Source organism: Lycorma delicatula, chromosome 4 (genome assembly GCF_047948215.1).
Source record: "Lycorma delicatula isolate Av1 chromosome 4, ASM4794821v1, whole genome shotgun sequence".
NCBI classification, from domain to species: domain Eukaryota; kingdom Metazoa; phylum Arthropoda; class Insecta; order Hemiptera; family Fulgoridae; genus Lycorma; species Lycorma delicatula.
In genome coordinates this window covers 194593283-194618391 of record NC_134458.1, presented here as the reverse complement: position 1 = coordinate 194618391, position 25109 = coordinate 194593283, and the positions used below count along the sequence as shown (strand labels likewise).

The 25109-nt window shown below is 34.9% G+C and overlaps 1 protein-coding gene across 1 annotated transcript in view; it reads right to left on the bottom strand.

The window, feature by feature from the left end:
• LOC142323004 (sodium- and chloride-dependent GABA transporter 2-like) overlaps positions 1 to 25109 on the bottom strand; it is a 140055-nt gene that overhangs the window by 54397 nt on the left and 60549 nt on the right. Inside the window, exons 4-6 of the mRNA XM_075362098.1 lie at positions 21536 to 21664; positions 5867 to 5969; positions 4582 to 4714 (exon numbers count right to left, since the gene is read on the bottom strand). Coding sequence (XP_075218213.1) covers positions 4582 to 4714; positions 5867 to 5969; positions 21536 to 21664 — 365 coding nt within the window. The remainder of the gene's footprint in view (positions 1 to 4581; positions 4715 to 5866; positions 5970 to 21535; positions 21665 to 25109) is intronic.

Here is a 25109-nt window from a genome sequence, read left to right as displayed (position 1 = left end):
CTTGTATTCTGTTTTTGTTGATGTTTTGTTTTATAAATTATGTTTTTGTTGTTCTTGTCCTTTGATTTGTTTTGTTGCAACGTTACTGTGTGTTATTGTTCCGTGTAATATTTTTATGTTTCGTGCTGTGTGATGAAGTTATTTTTACCTTCTACGGGTAGATAATTCAATTCCTTTGTTTGGTTAGGTCCTTTCAGTCTTGCTTAAGACTCGGCGAAGTGTGTTTTGTTTTGAATTCATTAAACAGTAGCACACCGATGGGAATGTCACTCATGGCATTCGCATCGATGGCATCCTGGCCGAGGTGGACTGGAATATGTCAAAAGCCGAGGTTTCAAAGATGACCTGCGATAAAGTCAATAAGGTCTCGGAACGGTGGGGATGGTGGAGGGTGTCTTCTCCTACGGGATCAGGATGAGCTTTAGCTAGTTTCTTTCTTCCTGTTTGGTAGACTTTGTCACTTTGTTTCAAAGCGATATACTCATGTCTGATCAGTGGTTATTATCCTTTTCAGAAATGAGTCTTGTTCATCTTCATAATATTTCAAATGCTTCCATGAAATTTTCAAATGGGGATTCTTGTCAGTTGATATCAAACCCAATGATCGCAGGATTTTCAAACAATAAAACCATTATTCATGGTCGATTGAAAATGCCAAGCCTTTGTATTCAATTCGCTTTGAACTTTATCGATTTTAATGCGTTGAATATTGTGAATCATTTTTTTAACTGTTTCCAGACTGTTATTATTGTTTGAAGTAGAAGGCCTAACTTTCCATTGACATTACAGAGAAAAATCCTACTTTATTTTTTAAGGCATTCAATCAGTCAATCTATTCGTAATTCTTGATTTCATTTAAACAACTTTCTGTATATTTTTCCGCTGCATTCTATAAATAATGTCCACCGGTTTCACCTCTAAGAAAACATATCACTGCTTGCATTTCATATCAGATTGCATTCATTTAAATTGATTTTTAACACAACCAAAAAAAGCTAAAATGAAGCAATATTTCCAGTAAACAAATGATATGAGTTATGATTTATATAGGATAGTAAGTGTTGCAAAACATTAATTAGGAGCGAAATAAAAGTTTTCATTTATGTTTTCACTTTTCTCATATAACTTAATCAAGTCGAGGTATTATTTATTTCAACAGAGTTATTGCACTATTTCATAAAACAAAAAGGTAATTTGTTCTTTGCTTTTTCCTATTTATCTCACTGTCTTTCTTATGGTGATGTATACATAGCATTTGATTACAGAATCTTTTTTTCTGAGAGTAATGCTGTTAACTTTACAGCCAACCTTAACAGAGCAAATGTATCACTTTTAGGGCTAAATATCGTTTGCATGTTGTTGAGCTGGATTTGCCATTTTTATTCAGCTAATTGAGCAAGTCAATAGTGACTACTTCACCCTTCACTTTTCTTAGTAAGCCTGGCTTGGGATGATGCCTATTAATGAGATTTTTTGCATCATTCTTAGGAATGATTTTATTTCGTGTACGATTACCTACTGATATAAGTTATGGTATCTGTTATAGATAAATATCTACATTACTTACAAATATGGAAGTATTTATTTAGGTAGTTATATATAGAAATAATTTTTTCCGGCCTCCGGGGCACGAGCGGTAGCGTCTCCACCTTTCACCTGGAGGTCCTGGGTTCGATTCCCGATCAGGCATGGCATTTTTCCTACGCTACAAATTTCCATTCGACCTAAATGATCATAGCAGTTGATGCCCGCATATCTCATTATAATGATGTTCTTTATTTTGTTTTTCATTTATTAACCAATCAGAAGTCAGTATCGTAATGACTTTCTTAAACTTGTGTAGTTTTCTTACATGCGAGTATAAGTAAGATTGTGATAGCACATTTTTTCATTTATTTATTAATAATATTTTCATTTCAAATATTCATTTTTTTACTTCAATATAAATTTAGTGTGAAAATAATATTAATTTTTTAATATAATTCTGCCGATATCTGTGGGGGAGTAGTAACGTCTCAGCCTTTCTTCCGGAGGTGTTGGGTTTGAATCCCAATCAGGTATGATAATTTTCATATGGTACAAATTTCCATTCTGATAGAGCAAAATGATCAAAGCAGTCGATGTCAATCATATAGAAAAAAAATTAATTAATTTTTTTTTTTCTTGGAAAAATAATACAATTATACAGAACATGATAAAAAGAATACTATGCATATTAAACGAATCAAGAAACAGAATTTGTGGTTTGAGACCATCAACATAAAAACACTTGTGGACTGATGACAATAATTGAGAATATATTTATTTCAATAGTCTCATCAGTAATGCTTCAATATTAAGACAAATGAATTCAATAATCGATGAACAGTAAATAATTAAGATAAACATTTTAAAGGTTAGAATAACAAAAGTGAAGTTAGTATTAGCAAAAAGTATCAATAACTAATAATAATTAGGTCTGATTATCATTAGAATTGATCAAATTTTATAAAGTGTGTAATACTGAACTCTGAACTAGTTACGGTTCACAGATAAAAAAAAAATGTAACCTAAAATAGAATTTTTCTCAAAAAAAAAAATGCTTTAATATTTTGCTATTTCTGAATTTACATACTCAAATTGGCTATGTGTAGCAGATGAGTTTAAATTAACAAAATTTTATATTTATAAAATTGTTATTTAAAATAAGTTCGAAGATCTTACGTATCATTTTTAAAAAGTTCTGGGTTTTTCATTACTCCAGAAAATGCATTGTACAGAGTGTTCAAAAAGCGCGTAACGTTATGGAAGAATGTTTCCTTCTTTCGTTGCATGTTTAATTGAGGAAAATCGGGTTACACAATACAGCAGAGAATATTCATTGTCTGCCAATACATTAGATGTGCCATTTATGCTCAGATCCAGAATACCTTCGCCGAAAAATATAGTGTGGATGCACCAATCAAGTCAAACCATCAGGCTCTTCGACAAGTTCCAAGAGATGGAAAATATTACAGACGCAGCCAAAAGTGGTAGAACGAAAGTGCTAACACCAGAAAATTTTATCGACGTCCAAGCTACATATTCTATATTAGTCTCAAGAAGTCTGTGCTGCGCCCATCAAGTCAGTCTGGTTTCTCCATTGGTAGCGCCCACACGGTATCGCACAAGTGTTTAAAGATGCATTCCTAAAGAATTTGTGTTGTTCACCAGCTGTTTTCTGCACAGTGGAAAACGTTTAGCTTTCTGTCTGCGGTTCATGTCATCTGTAACGCCAGATGGGGAATTACTGGATGACTATTTTCAGTCTACCTCGACGGATATGTCGATGGCACAAAATTCACATATTTGCTGTGTGGGAAATCCATATTAGCTCCAAGAGTCTCCTTTTTGGGCTTTTATTTTTCTGTTTAGCCTCCGAAACCACCGTAAGATATTACTTCAGAGGATGAATGAGGATGATATGTATGAGTGTAGTCTTGTACATTCTCAGTTCGACCGTTCCTGAGATGTGTGGTTAATTGAAACCCAACCACCAAAGAACACCGGTATCTGCACGGACAAAAAGAGGGTGTTTCGTGTGCAATGTCACGTTGGCGCATCTTCATGACATTCTTTCACGTTACAGTTGTTGTAGATAGTACAACAATTTGTAAAAACTGTACATACAGACCGGCTAGAGTACACGTGATTTCACCTGGACAGTGCTGCGGCTCATACTGTCAATAACACTATGATTTTCTTGGTTCAGTGTTTTCATGGACAAATGATTTCGAAGGGGTTATGATCCTCTTGGTTTACCGATTTATCCCCTCCTGACTTTTTCTTGTAGGGATACATTGAGGATGCCGCTTACAAAACTCATCCTCACACCATTCCCAAATTTCAAACCAAAACTGAACGATGTGTCGCTGCAATTCCTCAAAAAACATTACTACATGTGTTTAAGATCATGTAACTCGTATTTACTTATGTGAATCGCATAATGGAGGCCACATTCTGCTACTTTTATAACTTTTTCATTTTCCCATAAGGTTGCATCAATCTTTTGAACACTCTGTAGTAAGTTCTTCATCTACAGCAGCCTAATAATAGTTAATACATTAAATTCCTTAAAACACATTGAAATAGGAAATCTTCTTGGGGATAGTTTTCTTTTTTCTTGTTATTCTTATATGATTTTATGCTTAATTCTTGTCTTACGAGAAAGATGTCAATATGGTGCTCCAGTGCGCCGCCACAAGCAATCAAACTATAATTTAATACTGGCCGAACTAATATAGAAAATCTTTAAATCTTATTACTTAAAAGTTTTATTCTTCTTATAAAATTTTTATCAGCTGAATATCATATTGGTTTGATGTAAATTTTTATCCATAATAATACCCAAATATTCAATATTTTGCCATTTCCAGAACGAACTTTTTTATTACAAGAATTCGATTTTAATTCAGGGTAGTACACTGGACTAACAATAATAGCCGATGAAAATGTAATTTAGACATCAGAGACTTTTTTGAAACTTATTAATATTGTTGTACTACGTTAATTTGATGTAAAATATGAGATAAAGTTTTTTTATAAAAACATAAATACGAGTACCTTGCCACTTTGATGTATACCACGGCAAATAATGAGGTACACTAATAGCCATCCTAATAGTAGACATCCCAGTAATTCCCACTGCATTCCACCAAGTGTTTCAATTCCGTCTGTTATACCAAGAACTCGTTTGCTGAAAAAAAGTAAAAAGAGTAAAATAAACAAATGATTGTATATTTTCATTTATTTTTTATTAAAATTTGTTGGCTGTATTAAAATTTTATTTTATTTGCTGGTTTTCACTTTGATTTTTTTAACAATATAAGAATAGCTTAGATTTTCATTTTTAGCTATAGTTTCATCCTACTCATCGTAATATTTGGTTCTCCACAATTTTTACTTTCCCGTCTAGCGCTATAGCAGAGCTACAGCTCTAGAAGAAAAAAAGTATTGTAATCGGTTCAATTTGGACTTACGCACCGGATCTTGACGTTTTGACACCTAACGAACCCAAAACACCGGAAGGAAATTTTCCGGCTGTTAATGTTCGTTCGCACTTATGTGTAATTTTCACACACGCTACAAATCGTTCATCTTATCCTCTGAAGCAAATACCTAACAGTGGTCCCGGAAGTTAAAAAAAATATTAGGCGATTGGAGTACCTGAGAAGAAAAAATTGCAAGCTTTTCAAATGCGGTGCTATAGGAAAATGTTAAAAATCAGACGGTTGGATAAAGTAACAAATGAAGATGGTTTGCGGCAAATAGATGAAAAAAGAAGCATTTGGGAAAATATAGCTAAAAGAACATACATGCTTATAGGCTACATATTAAGGCATCGTGGATTAGTCGCTTTAATATTGGAGGGACAGGTAGAAGAAAAAAATTGTGCAGACAGGCAACGTTTGGAATATGTAAAACAAATTGTAAGGGATGTAGGATGTAGTGGGTATACCGAAACGAAACGACTAACAGTAGATAGGTAATCTTGGAGAGCTGCATCAAACCAGTCAAATGACTGAAGACAAAAGACAAAATTTAAGTAAAATGATAAATATTTTTAATTAAGTTGTGTGTGTAAGTCGTGCATCAGAAACAACCCACAATTGTAGGACTTTTCCGGAACGCGGATATTTTAGCCGCGTGACGGGAAAGTCCTACAACTCTGCAACTGTGTTATCACTTTTTTAAATCTCTGTCTTTTTGGAATTAAGTTTAAACTCTAATTGAAAGTGGATTATTTGTGATTTTTAAACATTGTATGATATTTTTCTTAAATTTGTATAACACATATCTTTAGGAAACTTGTAACAGTATTATTTTTACATAATGTTTTTAAACCTACTCCCAATATTCTTCTACCGGTGTTGTTGTGTGATTAGTTTTGCTGTGAACGACTGTCGAATTCATCCCGGGCAAATAACACGATTCTGTATTCCACCAGTTATCTGAAACATTAAAAAAGTTATTTATAGAAATATGCAGATTTTATTGAAATAAATCTTCTTTGATTTGTTTTAAATAACTTGTAATTTTTTACTTACTATCTGCATATGACTTGTCAATTAACAATCCAATTTAGCCATGTATGATCACATCATAAAAGGCAACCGACATGTGACTTTATGATTATCACTTATAAAATAAGTTATTACTAAACAATGTTGAATATTTATGAACATATAACTCTTAATATTAAGATTTTTTAATAATGTAATACAGTCGAACCTCTACATAAAGAAATTGAGAATCCCGGGAAAAATTCGTTAATGGGATGTTTTCTTTATAACGAAGTTCGTTATGTGAAATATTTTCAAAGAATTCTATTTGTTATGTCTACGTACTATATATAAATGTCTCGTTTAGATAAACGAATAAAAGTTTGCACAGTAATTTTAGTGTTCTCTGTTAGTTAATAGATTTCAGGAAATTTCGCTACTTTAATTTATATCCAGACAGTAATTGCAGAATAGATGTTTAGATCTTTTGTTAGAGTTTTATTGTTAACGGGTTTTAACACTAAGATTTGAGAATTTTCGCTTTATCAGTTCAATAAAAGTAACCTGTCATTTTTCTCTGTCCAAGAATACTTAGTGTTTGTATACACGTACAATTTAGGTAAGGAAATCAAAAGAATAACTACCTTAAACTCGCAGAGATTTCCAAAATACTAAATTTTATGTCATTACTTTTAAAAAAACATTTCGTAAAAATTGCTGTATGTTCCTTACTACTCTATTAATATGCAATATGTCACAATTCCGTTATATAGAAGTATGAATTCATTAAGTAGAGGTAAATTTATCCGCAGGTTTTATTAAAATGTCACGGTGCAGTATATAAATTTGTAAAATCGAGGTTTTCGTAAGTGAGGTTCGTTATATAGAGGTTCGACTGTAGATATCACAAATTGTAATGGGGTTTATTCGGTAAACTATGGTCGTATTAAACTTATTCATTATTTTATCGGAAACTTTTATTTGATAATTTCGTATTGCAAGTCAAAAATTGTAATTCTTACATTCGATAAAAAGTATGTGATCGGTTGGATTATGATGTAACATTGTTCAAATTTGCAATCGATCAGAGTAGTTAAGTGTTATGATCAGTAAAAAATTGGTATACTCCAAGCGATCAGTTTCTTTCCTTACTGCGATCGGTTTCGAAGTGAGGAACTGTAATCAGTTAACATTTGATGCGTTCCTATTGGTGAATTCCTTTTCTTGCTTTGATCGGTTACAGAATGAGTAGTAATCGATTGTAATTCAATGTGTTCCGATTAGTCATGTAGATTCCGTGTTGTGATTGGTGTAAATCTACATCTATATTATTATATAAAGAAGAAGAGGGTTTTTGTTTGTTTGGGATAAACAAAAAAACTCGAGCAATCGCAATCAAATTTTTACCCACGTTTCTTGGGATAACTGAGAAGGTTTTTAGATATATTTGAACACGAAATATTTCTAAAAAAAATATTTATATTTATATATGTATAGTGGAAATTTTCAAGCGGAAAGTACAAAATTTAACGAATTAAATTAATCAACTGTAACTGTGAGTCTCTATAACTGTCTAAAAACCTCGTGGGAGGATGGACCAATCATCACCAACAACTGGTAACAAACGGGATGCTCCTGGAGCGCTATTTTGGGAGTGCAATGAGGTGCTCTTATAATATCTCTGCAAAGAATCGTCCGATTTGCAAAATTCAAACGGGGTATTTGTAAGTAGGTTGAAGGCAGACTTTTGCACGCATCAAGTACACTTTCGATCTAATAAATCACGGTTATTCGGAAGTGTACATATATATATATATATATATATATTATATATTATATATATACACTTCCAAAGAGACAAACTTTGTATATACGAGCAGACAAAGATTTTTGTCTTTTTGTTTGCCATTGCATACGCGAGAATATATTCGTATTATCCCAGGAAAGTTTTTAAGCCATCGACCGAGGCTGTAGCTCCACTGAAGGTTAAAATGTTAAAAACATTCATTATCTCTTCACCCCCAAAGAGGGTGAAGTTATGAATTAAAGATATTCATTAAGGAAAAAATAGAATAATCTTTTTACTTCATTATTATATTTCTAACTCCATGGCATATAAATAAGTTACGAATTATTCCTTGTCAAAGGTGTGTGTAATTTACTTACCATAATTACCATTATTCTATCTTTTGTAATATAGTTTCTTTTTCAGGTTTCTACAAAGTCTGAATACTACAATTATTATTTATCAGTATTATTCTCACAACCATAGGTTAACGTACAGTGCGGGGTCGAAGGGGTGGAGCCCTCTGGGTAGATGGGGACGGAAGCATGCTCTGCGGTTGTCCAGGGCGTCAGTCCTGTACCAAATTAGGAATTGCGTGAAAAGCGAGCTGTGAGGCCATGGGATAGGCTCCGGAAAGCCCCTTAGATGTCTCCGGGATTTGTCTGGGCTGACTTGAGCTCCCAGGGTCCAGTTTATGGCTAGATGGGCCGGCTAGTATCTCTGTATACAGACAGTAGGCTTTTTACAAAGTTCGATTAAAAATTCAAGCACCTCTGCACCGATAGGACTAATTCTTTTATTTTAAAGGAGGTTATTGAAACTTTTCAATTTATTTAGCAATTAAATTATTAAGAATTCTGCAATAACACTGATCAACATGATTTTTGTCTCACGAGTACCAATAGGGATACTTAATGTAGTCTTTTATCCTGTTTTCAAATATGTATTCGGAATTTCTCCATCATCCACATCTTATTTGTTGTATTAATTTTTTTAGATATTTTAAAATCTGTTGTTGTCCATTTTCCCATTGTCAAGTAAAAGCGCCTAGAACATTTTAAATATTATGGAACCAAATGAGCTTACTATAAGGGTAGCGTTGCTACTGTTGTACAGGTTCAGACGTGTATATAGACATGTACGAACGTGATCTAGTGTAGCATACATTCATCAGAACGATGCCAGTTGTGAGATAGTAGTGAAACAATAAGCACTTCATTGTGAGTGCTTTGTGTGTCTAAATTATTGTGTATTACATATATACAACTTTATCTCTTTAAATTAGTCGTTAGTTACAAAATGCTTAGCATTTGTTTAAACCATCTTAACAATTTTTGTTATGTATGTAGTGAAGTGACGCTCAAGTTCATTTCGCGAAACCTTACTCATTAGTAAAAAAGTGTTATGAAATTTATTTTGGGTGTAAAGTCGGAGACTAAACAAGGGCCTGGACCTCAATATCAGTTGTTTATCGTGTTCTAGGCTTCTCATTGCATGGAGAAATGGCCACGCCACATGCTATTTGCTATCGCTATGATTTGGAGGGAACCCAAAGATCACGCTTCTAACTGTTATTTCTGCGTAACAGATATTAAAGGGGTTACGTCAAAATCAAAACATGGTGTACCCTAACTTGCAATCTGCAAAGCGACTAGTTCTACACTGCGAAGAATCGCCCATACCAAAGCCTCCAGAACATGTGAATTAGATGAAGAGAGTCTGATGAAAGAAAAAGAAGCAGATTCTGGTGACACAACTTTTAAACAAAGCAGTTCATCTGAGCTACATCTACTAACTGAAGAAAATTTTAACGACCTCATACGAAATTTAAATTTATCCAAAATAAAATCTGAAATGCTGCTTCCCGGCTAAAAGGATGAAATCTTCTTCAAAAGAATACAAAGAAATGTACTTATCGCGATAGCCATTCTGAATTTAAAAACTATTTTTCTGAAGAAACTGACTTAGTGTTTTGTAATGACATTTCTTCTCCTATGGAGACGGTTTGTAATGGACATCATCCAACAGAATGGCGCTTTTTCATCGATTCCTCTGAAGTTAGTTTAAAAGCTGTACTTCTACATAATGGCAATAAATTCCCATCAGTACCTGCAGCTCACTCTGCTTGTATGAAAGAAACATATGAAAACTTTAAACTTAAAGCTTCAATTTGCAGTGTATGAATGGAATATTCAGGCACATCCCTAATTAATGTCCAACAGTAATCAGCTTGCATGTTAGTACTTCACTTCCCTTTATAGCGGCTTTCCATCACTGAAATGTCTCGGTGGAAACGTTCACCGTGTTCGACACTTACGTCTCCGAGGTTGTCCGGGAAAAAATTCAGATGCGAGTGGAGGAAATGTATTTTCAAAGACATATTACATCCCACAACTCTGTATGAAGTAAGAAGTTGATTAACAATATCGTGGTAATTGTGGGATTTTTGTTTGCCGAGAAAAGTTTTGCAAACGTCTTTAAGTGAACCTCAAGCTGCACTTTCTACATTATTTAACATCGAGTTAAATACATTATCTCTGGCCAAATCTCTTATATGAGGACCAAAAAATATTTTTTCTTTAATTTTTCCTTCGCTTATATTCGGAAATTTCTGCCTGATGTACAAAAATCCGGGACTATCCTTCGTTGATTTTATAAAAATTTTCATCAGTCTTAGCTTGATATAAAGAAGGAGTAGAAATATTTTTTTGGGTTCAAGTAAGGGCCCAGGAGTAATATTTTTCTCATTTGGAGTTACGTTGTTTCGTTTCTTCCACTCTTTGCTAACGTAATGTTTATCCCTAGCTCGGCTGTCCCATTCGTAAAGAAAACACATGTACTTAGTGCACGCGTAACAAAATAGCTATAACTTTCAAATTTCCACATATGTTCCGGCTATGTTTTTATTAATTTATTTTTTCAAGAACGTCTTTCATGACATCGTATGTCTCTTTCAAATTAACACCATAAGCGATGGGTATCGAAGGCTATTTGTTACCGTTTTGTAGTATAACCACTTTTAAATTACACTTGGACGAATCTACGAAAAGGCCCCAGTCCTCAGGTATATGAACTTTTCGTCAGTGCAGCATAAACTCATCAATAATTGTGCAATAAACCAAATTATTTTCATCGATAAAGTACTGAGAAAGTTCTTTTTGTCGGCTTCGAAAGTACGAATTTTTTGTATTTTTTGAAGTAAATTCTAACCGTGCAGTCTTGATCCTAACAGTTCGGCTTGATTTTTTGATAAATTTAAATTCCTAACCAAGTCATTTAATTCACCTTGTGATATAAGATATGGTGAATCGATAGATAATTCAAAATCAAAATCATTGTTGTCTTCTTCAGTACTGGCTGATTGTTCATCGCTGCTTTCGAAACATACATTCACAGGTCGCTCAGGAACCGGAATAATTTCACTCTGACGTACAGGCCCGATTGAACATTGCAATGAAGGTTATTTTACAGTATGTTTAGAGTTTTTAGAAATTCCAGACACACTTGTTAAACAAAAGTAACATTCGGTTACATGATCCTCTGGTTCACGCCAAACCATAGGTACACCAAATGGCAAAGCCTTCCGTATACCTTTCAGCCATCCTCTTAAATATACAGAATAATTAGTGCATACTATATGAAAAGCCCACGTCTTATATTGATCACCAATTTTACACTGAAATTACAAATGATGTGTTTTTTTTAAATTAAAGGTGTAATGTTTTTCTTCTATTTGATTTTACGGTAAACTCACATACATAACAAAAGGCATCCACATAATTTACACAAATTCGAGGCATTACGACACTGCACTGTTAACAAACTTAAAAAGCAATAAGACTGAACAAAATTAATTCATTCCTAAATCCAGTGCTTAATACAAACAATACATATTTTTATGTGTACAGACATGATTAATCTTGTCCATGAAGACTCATTCTTTAGTATTAGATATGATGTCATATGATGTAACTATAACATGAATTCTTCTTATTTCTAGTATTGTTCATTTATAGTTTACAAATTATTTTAACACAGTTAAACAATAAAAAATGAGGTAACAAAATACAATGTGGGATATTAAAGTGCTAACTATACATTGAAAAATGAAAAAAATCCTTTAATTAAAATTTAAACGTTTTTCAAAAATGGTGGGTGATAGAAATATTCTGAGTTTTTGTTCGTTTTCAGCATCAAAAAACAGATTAAAATCATGTATGCATGTTAGGAAACAAAATTGATGTTTATCAGTGCTATTTTTCTGAAGAAAATGGCTTAGTGTTTTGAAATAAGATTTCTTCTAATATGAAGACACTTTGTAATAAACACAAGCCAACAGAATGGCGCTTGTTCATTGATTTCTCTAAAGTTAGTTTAAAAGCTGTGCTTCTGCGTAATGGCAATAAATTCCCATCAGTACCTGTGGCTCACTCTGCTAGTAAGAAAGAAACATATGAAAACTTCAATATGCAGTGTATGAGTGGAATATCTGTGGTAATTTGAACGTAATTGCATTTATTCTTGGTCTGCAGTTTGGTTACACAAAGTACTGTTGTTTTTTTGTGCGAGTGGGATAGTAACAGAAAAAAACATTTTATCAGAAAAGAATGGCCTATACGCGAATCACTCATTCGTGAACAGATAAATGTAAAACATGACCCATTGTGTAATCCTAAATATGTATATCTCCCTTCGTTACATATCAAACTAGGATTAATGAAGAATTTCGTTAATGCCATGGACAATACTCTTGGTTTCATATACTTAAAATAGACGTTTCCTAAAATTAGTAATGTAAAAATTAAAGAAGGTATATTTGTGGGTTTACGTTCGCTAATGCACGATGAAAAGTTTCAGGAATTATTGAATCCACTACAGAAAGAAGCTTGGAAAGCATTCAAAAATGTTACTCAGAGTGTTTTGGGAAATCGAAATGCAGAAAATTACCGTGATATTGTCAACAATCTTATAAAAATTTGGTTTGTAATATGTTCTTAGAAGTAGTACACTTCCTGCAGTCGCACGTAGATTTCTTCCCGGAAAATCTTGGCGCAGTGAACGATGAGCACCGGCAACACTTTTATCAAGAGATTTCAGCTGTGGAAAAGAGGTATCAAAGCAAATGGGATCCTAATATGCTGGCCGATAATTGTTGGACCATCAAGAGGGACGCTGTAGAGAGAAATATAGCAGAAAATCATTATTTCTTTCTTTCTAGGTAAGTCAAATGTTTGAATATTGGGCAGTTAAGAGTGCAGAAAGTATTAAAATGTTTGAAATTATAAATGCTTGTCTCTCAGAAACCTTGCGCGATGAGGAAAAACCGATATCATTTTTAAATTCAGAAGTGAAAATACTATCAGAATCACTTATTTTTCTTCCTGAGACAAAAAAATAATCATTTTTAGTTTCCCAGTATAATTAGTGTGGAGACAGTCAGACTTGGGAAAATATTATTTTACAGTGACATTTGTCGTGTAGCTACTCTTCGAAACGCTAAATAAATCAACCTCGGTCATAAGTTACCGGTGGTTTTCGGTATTGAGGCTTTACCATAAAGCTGAATTTAGTTAAGTATTTCATTTGTTGAAATCGGTTTATTTTATTTTATTTTTGGTGTGGTAGATTTTAAAGAAAATTCTCTTTACCCGTATTTTTGTAAATAGGCAAGCCATAATTTTTTTTTTTAGCGAGCAGAATGTATAACTACTCTTCAACGTAATTATTGCGAGTACCGTAAATAAAATAATAATGATGCACTTTGATTTTCCATGCATGTTTATTTGTTGGTTCCGAAAAAACTACTTCAACATGCCTTTAGTTTAGAAGGTTTCATCTGTTTGAATTAATAATCAAAATCTTGATTTTTCTGTTAAATTATTTCTCCAGTATAACGCAAAAGCGATGTAAGTATTTATACGAATTGATTAAGCATTATATATATAAACTAGACGTAGTCATAGTGTAACGAATAAAATTGAAGCAAAACGTTAAGCATTTTTATACTGTAATATAAACAAAATACAAGAGAACTTCATTTCATCCTTTGCTTTTTCATGTCTTTAAATCTGAAACACCTTTCAAAGAGACATAGTGATTTATAATATATTTCAGCTCGCGATAATCACAGCTCTAACTCGTAAATACATGTAACGAAAATCATACGAATACATGGTACAGTTTTTTTTTTACCTTCAAAACAAATAAATGTTTAAAACTTATGAACATCTCCCAACAACTCAGCCTGAAATGAAAAATGTGCCAGATACACTCACATACCGTGCCCACCATTTTGTCTGGAATGACGGTTGCAAAAATAGCCTGCGCGTCGTAAGTGGATTTTAAGTTTTCACATCGATGTTAGTGTATTCAATAAACTTATATATATTAATCAATTCATACTGTGATAGTGTTATACGATAGAGTAAAGTCATTTTTAAGTTTGCAAGATAAGTGGCCTGGAATATCCACGAATACTATATGACCTTCGGAACCGTGTAACTTGTTTAACACTCAGCATAACACTATCTCTGATGGTCACCCGTATGACCTTCAAAAACGTTCCAAGATCATATGTGTGACTACATATTTCAATGTAAGATTTTCCGCTCTTTTCATTGGTGTAGTAAAAATAGGTCATTCCATTTGAAAAAAAATTGTGTTGACCTTGAAATAACAGTCAAGGCCAAATCCAAGGTCACCATGGTGTGTGTCCCCTCCAACTTTTGTTTAGGTCATTTTTTTGAATTGTGCGTAATTTACGAGAAAATCGCCTGTGGCGATTAAAATGACACACACACACACACACACACATATATATATATATATATATTTGTACACACAAATGTACATATATATATATATATATATATATATATATATATATATATATATATATATATATATGTGTATATATATATATGTACATTTGTGAAAAGAAGGTGAATAAAGCATGGAGATAAATAGACAAGTGCATAGAAGTATTGCGTTTTGATTATAAATTTCTTAGTAGGGGAATTTTTGCCAGAAAATAAGTTTATGTCAGTAGACGGACGTCATTCCACTGTGTTTAAGGCTGTAACTTACGTAATTGATCGTTTCATTAAAAAATTAAATGATTAACTAACACAAGGAAAAATATTTGTGGGAAATCGGTTTTTGGTTGCTCATTTTAGTAAGTGCACTAGACTTACTCATATTGTGGTAAAGTATAAAATATTGTGGTATTCTTTCTTTCTCCATGTCCACATCTCAAAACCTCAAACCTGTCCCAGTTTATAATCGCAAGAAGAAGTCTTCTTTTGTATTGTTTCATAATTATTATTTGTTTAACTATTTATTATTTTAGAATTCCGTTTCCTCATTATTAATTTATGACTCTTTAACAACTGGAATTAACGTTTTTAAAATTTTACTTTCGTACAGGTTGAGGATTGCTGTAGACAGAGATGTAAATCAAAATTTAAATCTGAAAATTTTTCGTAAGTAATATCTTTTAATACTGTTCTGTAATTTTTATTTTGATCGTTAAACATTTAATATTTTCAGAAACAATAGACAACGTATTACTTATAATTTTTTTTTTTTACTTTCCCGTCTATATAGCAGTTTTACTATATAAAGTATAACTGAAAGTATGGTGAAAGTATGGGATCGGTCAAAACTAGGCATATCCGGTTTTCACCGAATCTTGACAATCTGACACGTAAGGACCCCAAAAAACCGAAAAATGGCATCGAAATTTCCGCAACAAAATGTGCGTACGTATGTATGTGTGTATGTTGGCGCTTAAATCGCCTTATAACTCCAGAACAACTAAACCTAGTTTTACCAAACTTGGCTATGATACTTCTATAGCAGGGGCATTGATGCTATTAAATTTTCAATCCAAAAGCTCAGTGGGATGAAGGAGGCAAAAACAAAATTGTCTCCAGATTTTGCATAATTCAGGTTATATTTTTTTGGATAATTTTGTAAATATTAATAAAGTAACAACTTTTCTAAAGAAAGATTTTTGCTTATCCCCACCTTAAACCTAAAAATGGTTTTAATTTTGAAGAATTATAGAAGGTACTACAAGAGATGATGATTTTCATTGCATGTTTTATTTTAAATATTTTTGTGAGCAATTATAAATAAAACATCTTTTGTGTAAAAATCTTTTTACTAAATTGCACCCCCACTTCAAAAAATAGTAATAATTTTGAAACGATGTAGAAGGCAGTACAGTGGGTATTTTTTGTTGCACCTTTTTGTCTTAGCACCTCGTTGGATCCACAAATTTGTTCCCCATCAAAGTGGGGGTCTTAACCCAGCAACCCAACCCCCTTAACACCCCTATTCAACTTAGCGGCCGGACTACTGCTGTAGTCGACTGTATATTGTGACGTCACAGGTGAGCGGTAGAATTAAATAAATGAATAATATTTAAAGTGTAAAAATCTATTTAAAGAGGCCGCCAGTACCGCCAAATCCGCACTAATAAAATACAGTATGCGCGCGCGATTTAGTTAGAATCATTGAATTAAATAAACAAAAAAATATTGTATTTAAATAAAATGATAAAATTTTAAATTAAGTTGAGTGTGTATGTATGTTCATGCCGAGAATAAAAAGAAAGCCGCGTGACGGGAGTGTCCTACAACTGTGTTGTCAGCTTTTTTTTATATGTTGAGATTTTATTATGGTATTATTTTAAAATTGTTCTATTGTATATAATATCATGTACTACTATTATTTTAAAATAATAACAACTTGATTATTAATTATCACTTCAGCTAAATAAAAAAATTACATTAGAGTATAAATATATAAATCATGATTATAATGATGCTATAATTTTGGTAGACTGGTGCATAAAAATGATGAAGACGTAATCTAATTGAATACAAGCAGAACTATGAGTCATATAACGGTGCTTTAAAAAGGACGCAACCCTACGATTAACAAGGTAGAAGTCACGCATAAGTAAATTTTATTTCTCCCTACATGTCAGTTGGCAACACTGTACAAGGACGAACTGTGTTTATTATCGGGACTTATTGCGCGTATAAATCTTACGAACGAGTGAAAGACGAGTTTCGGATAAAATTTCCCAGTTCTTCAGTTCCTAATAAATCGACAATATCGCGTTTGATTAATAGGTTTCGTGAGGCGAGAGTTGTACATGACCGGAAAAGCACAAGTCGAATATTACTGTTAACAGTAGACGTTCTGGAGACTACGAATGACGTTTGACTCGCTCACACAGAAAATTGCTCAGAAAGTTATCTTCACTGACTGGGCTTTCACTACATACAGCTTTCAGGGCTATTAAAAAGTTACAATGGCATGCTTATCGCATCTGGGTCTTTTTTCTTCCTTTTTTTGCGCCGGAGAAGGAAAATCTGCATCCAGACGCCCAGCCGACCGTATTGCTGGCTGTGTGGGATTTCCCGCAGGAGGCAACTAAAAACCTCCCGCATCCACGACGTGGTGACGGAAACCACCTAGTAAGGTATTCGTCGCTCGAATATTGTCGTCGCTAATTGTACACGTTGACACGAGTATCACTCGTGTCAACGTGTACAATTATGTAACCTTTGAGCCATAGCTTCCAGCGTTCCCCGGGGACACCCAGCAACGGCGATCCGGTAGGACCCCCACTACCCACCTCCGTGGGCTGGCCTTCCACCATCGCTCTCGGGCAGAATACTACCCTATCGATTCTCTTCCCCATAGTCTTCAGAGAAAGGACTTCTCGAAACCACCCGGAACACTGGTTTCAGCCTTCTCTGGAAGAAAGCATACATCTCATTATGTCATCTGGGGTGATGTCTTCCTCGAGCGGCCTCATAGCCTCCCAACGTGGACAAGCTATAAATGTGTGCTCCACACATCATCCGGAAGATCACAATATTGACATCTCGGGGTCGATCTTCTCCCTCTAGTCCAGAGGTATTTGTTGAACGGTCCATGACCAGCAAGCCATTGGACCGTCCAGAAATCTGTCTTTCCATACTTCCTATTAAACCATGTCTTGATGTCTGCGATCAATCTATGAGCCCAGCAACTGGTGGAGGCCCCATCCGATCTCTCTTGTCAGCGATGCAACAAAGTCTTCCTGCCCACCGTTCGCTCCATGCCATATATCGGTCATGTCTTTCCTCAGCAAGAAAATTAAGAAGCGGAATCCCCTCAATCATCAGCACTGCCTCAAGCTAGACAGTGCGGTAAGCTTTCGCCACACGGAGCGCGCAAGTCATCTGTAAGTTCTCTCCGTAATTCCACGGTTTCTTGCAATCTCCAGCGTCTCTACCCACACAGGGGCTACATATAGCTTGATCGAGGCCAGAGTGGTGGCAATGATTCTTCTTTTAGAAACCTTGGGCCCCCCGACGTTTGCCATAACTCTGCAAACCACCGAGGTAATACTATCTGCCTTCTTCATCGTTTCCATCATATGTGTGGTAGAACCTATCGCCTTGCTCAGCCAAATACCAAGATATTTAGCTCGTCTCGAGGGGAGCACCTCAGTACCGTCCAATTCAACAGAAAATGGCGGGATCTACCTCCGGCTCGTGATATGTATCATAACTGTCTTTTGAGGTGAGACTGTCAGGCCCCTAGTCTTCATTCACCGTACTATATAATACAGCGATTCATTGGCACGGATCCTCACCTCGTGAACATTTCTTCCTGTCACCACAACGGCGAGGTCGTCCGCGTAACCAACTAGTTCAACTCCGGAAGGAACCTTAATCTCTAAGAGGCCGTCGTAGGCCACGTTCCACAGCAGGTAGCCCAGTATTGATCCCTGGGCACCCCCCTCTCCTAGGCCAAGACGACCTCTTTACAATTCTCTTTCATAATCCTCATCTCCGTATCTGTCAGGTAATCCTGAATCATTCTGACCAGTCAAGGAGGCACTTCCTTGTCAATCAGACTATCCAAAATCGTATTTCACGTTATAGAATTAAACGAATTTCGGACGTTGACCAATATCACGACCGGTATTCGTCTAGTGTATCTCGTTTTGTCTACCGCAGAATTGACTATCTCCATAACTTTTCCAGTCACGTCCACACTGGACCGACTCTTCCTGAATTCATACTGTCTCCAGGACAGCCCAACTCTCCGATCCAGTTCCGCCTCCAGCTTCCTGGCTAGGAGAGCCTCGAACAATTTCCCCAATAAAATGATTAGAGAAATCGTCCTAAAACCCCCTCCCGCCTTCATAACTATGATCAGTCTGGCCTCCTTCCACGTCCTAGGCATCTTCTCACGATACATGGCCTAATTGAACGGTTCCAACAACGACAGGAGGGACGCATCCGCTACAACTCGCATGATTTCGGTCGTAACCCCATCAGGTCCCGGGCTTTTCTGTGGCCTGAGTTTACACACGGTGAATTCCAGCTTCTCCACCGCAAAACGAGGGATCTCTTCCGCGATCATGTTGCGTCGCCTCCAATTTCCATCTTTGGAAACAGATCTCGTAGCACCTCCACCAGTTGAGCCATGGAAAGTCTGGGCAAAGCCCTTCCAAACTAGCCATGACTATTTTATATGCATCTTCAAAGAGATTTTCGTTTAGCTTATCAAATAACACTTTTAGACCTATCAATGGCCTTCTTGAGAGATTTTCTAGATTGTCTCAAGCTAGATGCCGCCAGACTCCGTCTCATGGTGCGTATCAATCTCGTTCTTCATCCTATACATAATTTCCTTAGCTCTTCAATTTCTGTGTTCCACTCGTACATCCTCCTAACTGTTCTAAGACTTCCGAACGGTCCTCTATTATAGCCCCGTGTATCGAATTCAGATCCATCTTATTATGATAAGATATTTGGGTCTTACTCAGCAGCTATCGCCCCCGTAGGTCTACATGTACTCTTCTACATCGTTCTGCCTCCGTATGTGTCCTTCGAGAGCCCCCAACAACCACTTCTATACAGCTATGTTCGCAGAGCGTTTCATTTTCTAAAAGGCGCCACTGGGCCACACCAGCATAGGACTCGCTAACAAATTTCAAGTCAATATGGATCCCATGACCCTCCTGCGGAACGTATACACGCCAAACTCATTGATACATACCATTCCTAGAGAGGACATCATCTCATTCAACTGTCTGCCCCGCTCATTAGCCACCTCCGCACCCAACTCGTGGCTCTTAGTTTAAAGTCCCCGCCGATATAATTGGGCCTCTCTTGTTTCTAGCTTCTAATGCCAGCCCTTCCAGGATTTCTGAAAACTCTATTAGTTGTATATTAGCGGAAATATAGCGGTTAAAAAGATACCATCCTGCCACCTCCGCTCAGACATATCACCACCGCCCCACCAATTGGTGACAGAGCGCCTTCCATCGACCAGTGCAATTGCACAGTCCCTAGCAGGATTTGTCAGCCATATATTATCTGCATCAGCTTCCTTGGCGACCGACCGTAACAGCTCATGGGACTGCATAGACCTGTTGGTGTTTAGTTGAAACGATCTTAACGTCTGCATTGCGGACTTCCATATCGAAGGCCCTCCACACCACACTTACGGCAAGTCGCAGACTCCCTGCAGCCTGCCTTGAAATGCCCCTCTTTGCCACAATTGAAGCAGCTCTTAGTCCTGTTGGAACCCTTGCACTTCAAGGCCTTGTGACAAAGGTCCCATCATCGGAAACATCTCTCTAATTCTATATACAAGTGCAACTCTACATGATACCACTCCAACACGCAGGCGTCCCTTCCGAACCAACTTCTCCGTCTTTTCCCTATTAATTTGCAGCAAGGTCACCTGCGTACCAGAGTGTGCAGATCTCAGCCTAAGCCTAAGAATCTGTTCCACCTCCTCCTCTACATCCACATTTTCTCTTATGGCCTTGAGTATCTCTTCTTTTTCGTTAGGGCATCGATATCTCTAATAAAGTTTCTCTGTTTTCTCAAGTTACGCCTCACAGAAACTCTGACTCCTTGCACTTCCATCGCATCAGGGTCGTTCAAAAAGTGAAAGAATAGACCGCGGAAAACATTTACATTATTGTCGTCGGTTTCGTTCTCTTGTTGTAGACAACGGTAGTGAAATTTTGGATCGTGTTTATTTCAGCGACGAGGCACGGTTTTACTCAGATTGCTACATTAACAGCCAAAACTACTGAATATGGAACTCTGAAAAATCCTCATGCGTTTCACGAACAACCATTACACACGATCGTAAAATTGAGGTTTGGTGTGCGGTCTCCCGGCGTCGTGTAATAGGACCTTTATTTTTTGATAGATCTGTAGACCGTGTGGTTTATTGTAACTTAATCGAATAGTTTATTCCCATAAACTCCAAGATCTCCAGATCTTACACCGGCTGACGTTTTTTTAGCTGGTATTTAAAAAATGTAGTTTTTAAAATCAATCCCTATACACTTGACGAACTGAAGGCTACAACTGAAAGTGAGACGTCAAACATTACGAAAAACCTTCATCCCGATGAAGGTTTCATCGGGTTCACAGGAATTCATTATGAACATCTATCGTTGTGTAAGTATTTCATTAACATTAATATTTTTGTAATAAATTCACGTAATTAAGCAAAGGGGTTGCGTCCTTTTTGAAACACCCGTTATAAGCCACTACGATAAAGTATGTAATTATGTATTATAATCATATATCTAAAATAGAGGATGAAATAAAACAATGTAATATTTTAAAGCTAAAAATGTGATAATGGCCGTTGATAAATGTAACTAAATTTTGAATGAGTCACTTACCACATGTTGACCAAGGTAAATTGGGAATACTCGTAAAAGAACTGATGAAGTAGAACAGTGTCCACGATATAATTATACAATAATATATGTCTAAAAAGAATACTATTGTCATAGTTGCATATCCAACACCTGTAAGAAAAAAAAAATAGCTAATCAATTCAGATATAGCTGATATTTATCCTTCTAAATAGCTGAAGTACACAGAAGGTAGTTTCACACAATATTGTAATTACTTAATACTATTAATTAATACGAGGTCTGTTCAGAAAATAAGAGTACATTTTTAATTACGCGCCAACGAAGATATTTAGTGACGTACAGTTGGCAGCATTTTGTTCCACATAACCTACACTGTAACCACAGGCTTGGATTGTTGATATCTCGTTTAGTTTTCTTGTTTGAATGCAACGTTTTTATGTGTTATGTGTTAACTTATTTCCGAAGTTAAAATCAGTGATGAAAGGACACCGTTTTGAGACTATTGGTGATATTAAACCAAATTCGTCACGGACCTTAAAGGCCATTTCAAATGAAGCTGTGCAGGACTGCTTCGCAAAGCGGAAACACCGCTGTGAAAAGTGTGTGAATAGAAGAGGTAATAAAGACCAATAATCTGTAAAATTAATAATAAAGATAAAAAATAATCTTCGGTTATTTTCTAAACAGAACTCATACGTAATTTTAAATAGCGATTACGTAGAAAAATAAATGAAAGGTTTTGTAGTAAATGAAATGTACTATAATGATACATTTGTTTCATTGGATTATCTCTTTTTATCTGCGAGTTATGATTAACTGTTCATTACATTTCAGTCATCTCTCGCATTTATTTAAATGACATAATAATCAAAATTAATCTATAGAGGTACTATGTTGGAAAAAAATGTAGAAAATGTTATTACAGAAATTATGTATCAAATGAGAGAGAGAGAGAGAGAGAGAGAGAGAGAGAGAGAGAGAGCGAGAGCGAGACTGCTTTTATAAACTGTTTCTTGTACTCCTTACTACTAACTTTATAGGAATATGCTCGAAGAAGTTTTATTACATTTAATTTGTGTGAAATTTTTTTCAATTTTAATTCACTTATATTCCAGGCGGTATTTGGTTTGGATTGGAATTTTTCTATGTGATCGCTAGTTTTCGCTTTAATGCCACCGGAATATCATCACAAATGATTATTTCGTTATGCGCCTTTGAAGGATCCTTAAATTTTTATTAAACAAAGTGTAAAAATCGCAAAAATATCCACCTTTTTTTTCTCTGATTTCCCTAGATAACTCGATAACTGTTCATTTTAGAGAAAAGATTGAGAGAGGAAAAAGTTTTCTTATTAAACTTTACACACAATAGCATCGGCTGCAAATCGGAAAATATGTTATTATGGATGCTAAAATAGCATTAACTGTCATAAATAAGAAAAGGTTTTGGGGAATTGTTTTCGAGTACTTCTACACAGGACCTTCAGATTTTGCCTCAAAGAACATTTTGAGATGATAAATCAACAAGCCAGATTTCAACAAAATCAGTGTGACAGGTTTTACAAATAATTTTACAATACAGATTTAAAAAATAAAATGCGATTTTTTCCAAATTGTTCAAAGTACGAAATAAAGTCTCTAGATAATGGAAAATTTAATCGCCTATAAAAGAGCACTCAAACTATCAAATGTATTTTGAAAAATTTAAATCGGTTCATTAGGAGAGCGTAGGGAATTTTTCAAGCATACTTGCAATTTTTTTTCCATTTAAACAATTGAATATCTTCACGAATTTTTATGTAAATTTATTTTACATAACACGCAACATAAAAGTACTCGGTAGAACGCTTCTTTAAAAAAAAAGGTTTCGACTGGTAATTATCTCTGGAGATATAATCGATCAAAGTTGACCGCCATTGTGCCACTTTTCGAATAAATTATTATCGATATATTAATAGACAGATATTTATCAATAATTCGCGTTTTTCAGTATGATATTTCAACTTTTTAAGCTTACAAGACATCCATTAAAAAAAATTGTTAAAATTGCAATTTTAACAAACAAAATGATTGGAATTTTTAAAAAATTTAAAAACTTTTCTAGGTTCTTCTAATTAACCGGTTTAAATTTTGAAAATGCATTTGAAAGTTTGAGTGCTCTTTTATATGTGATTAAATTTTCCAGTATTTAAAGAGTTTATTTCAAGCTCCGCATAATTTGGAAAAATCGCATTGTTTTTTAAAAATCTGGATTGCAAAATTATTGTGTAAAAACTTTCAGACCGATTTTGTTCAAATTTGGGAAGTTGCTTTATCATATCAAAACGTTATTTCAGGAAAAATCTGAAGGATGTATGGGTAATATTTGTACTCGAAAAAAATTCTCAAAAAATCTGTTTTTTTTCCCCCATTTTTTTGAGTTATTGCTCTTTTTGCATCAATAATAAGGTATTTTTCATACTGTAACCAATGATATGTGTAAAATTTAATAAAAAACTTTTTTCTCTGTCGACATTTTCTCTAAAATGAACATTTTCTATGGAAATAAGAAGAAAATAATGGATATTTTTGCGATTTTGGTTAATAAAGATTTAAGTACACCTTAGTCAACTGGCGCATAACGATAGAATCATTCTGATGATATTCCGAAGGCATTAAAGCAAAAATTAGCGATCATACAGAATAAGTCGAACCCAAAACAGAACCTCCTGGACTACTATTGGTTAGATTATTAATAATTAATCCTTTTTTTTTTATTTAATATTATATGGATATTCATAATGAACTTTAATTCATTCAAAACTGTTTATGGAAAAGGTTATTTAAATTAAATAGTCCACATTAGTTGACATAATAGGAAAAAACAGATTGTATGGTATTGTTAGAAAGTGTTAATTGTGAAACGTGGGCGTTTGTAACTGATATCATTCAGCATCTAAATTTGTCCACTTACTATTATTATTTTTATTATGTAGTTTAATATGTATGAGTTCTAACATACAATTTATTTCATTCATACATTTCTCCCACTTTTTAAACATCACTCTGCGGATTGGTACCTGATATTTTAACATTATGATTTGAACTTTTTGATGATTTTTTTTTTCAATTTTATTTATTTCACTTTTAATCTCTGATAATAAGTTTTATTATAAGTCACCATTGTTTTTCTTGTAAATGTTTAAATTAAAATCATGCATCATACGTCACCATCTATTTAAAAAAATTAAATTTAATTCAATATGGTGGACAAAAATTAAACCCACCATAATGCAGATTTTTTTTTTAACTATGTAGAACACCATTTCTTTGTGCCTCCAAATACCTTATATATATATTGTCGCCGAATGGCTTCGACGGTTCGTAATTCATAACCTTTTGGTGGACCTGAAAAGGGCCGTTTTTGCATTAGCTCTGAGAAGAGCTATTGGGTCCAGAATCTGGTCTCCGACGAAGTCCATTGACCAACATCCAACTCCGGCGGAGTTGCGGCTCGTCCATTGAAGTCAGATTGGGATTTCCCTCAGCGGCAGTTGGGTCCCCACGACCTTGTGACAGTGGTGGCTCCCAGAGCCCCACACTGTCGGGTCGGCGTC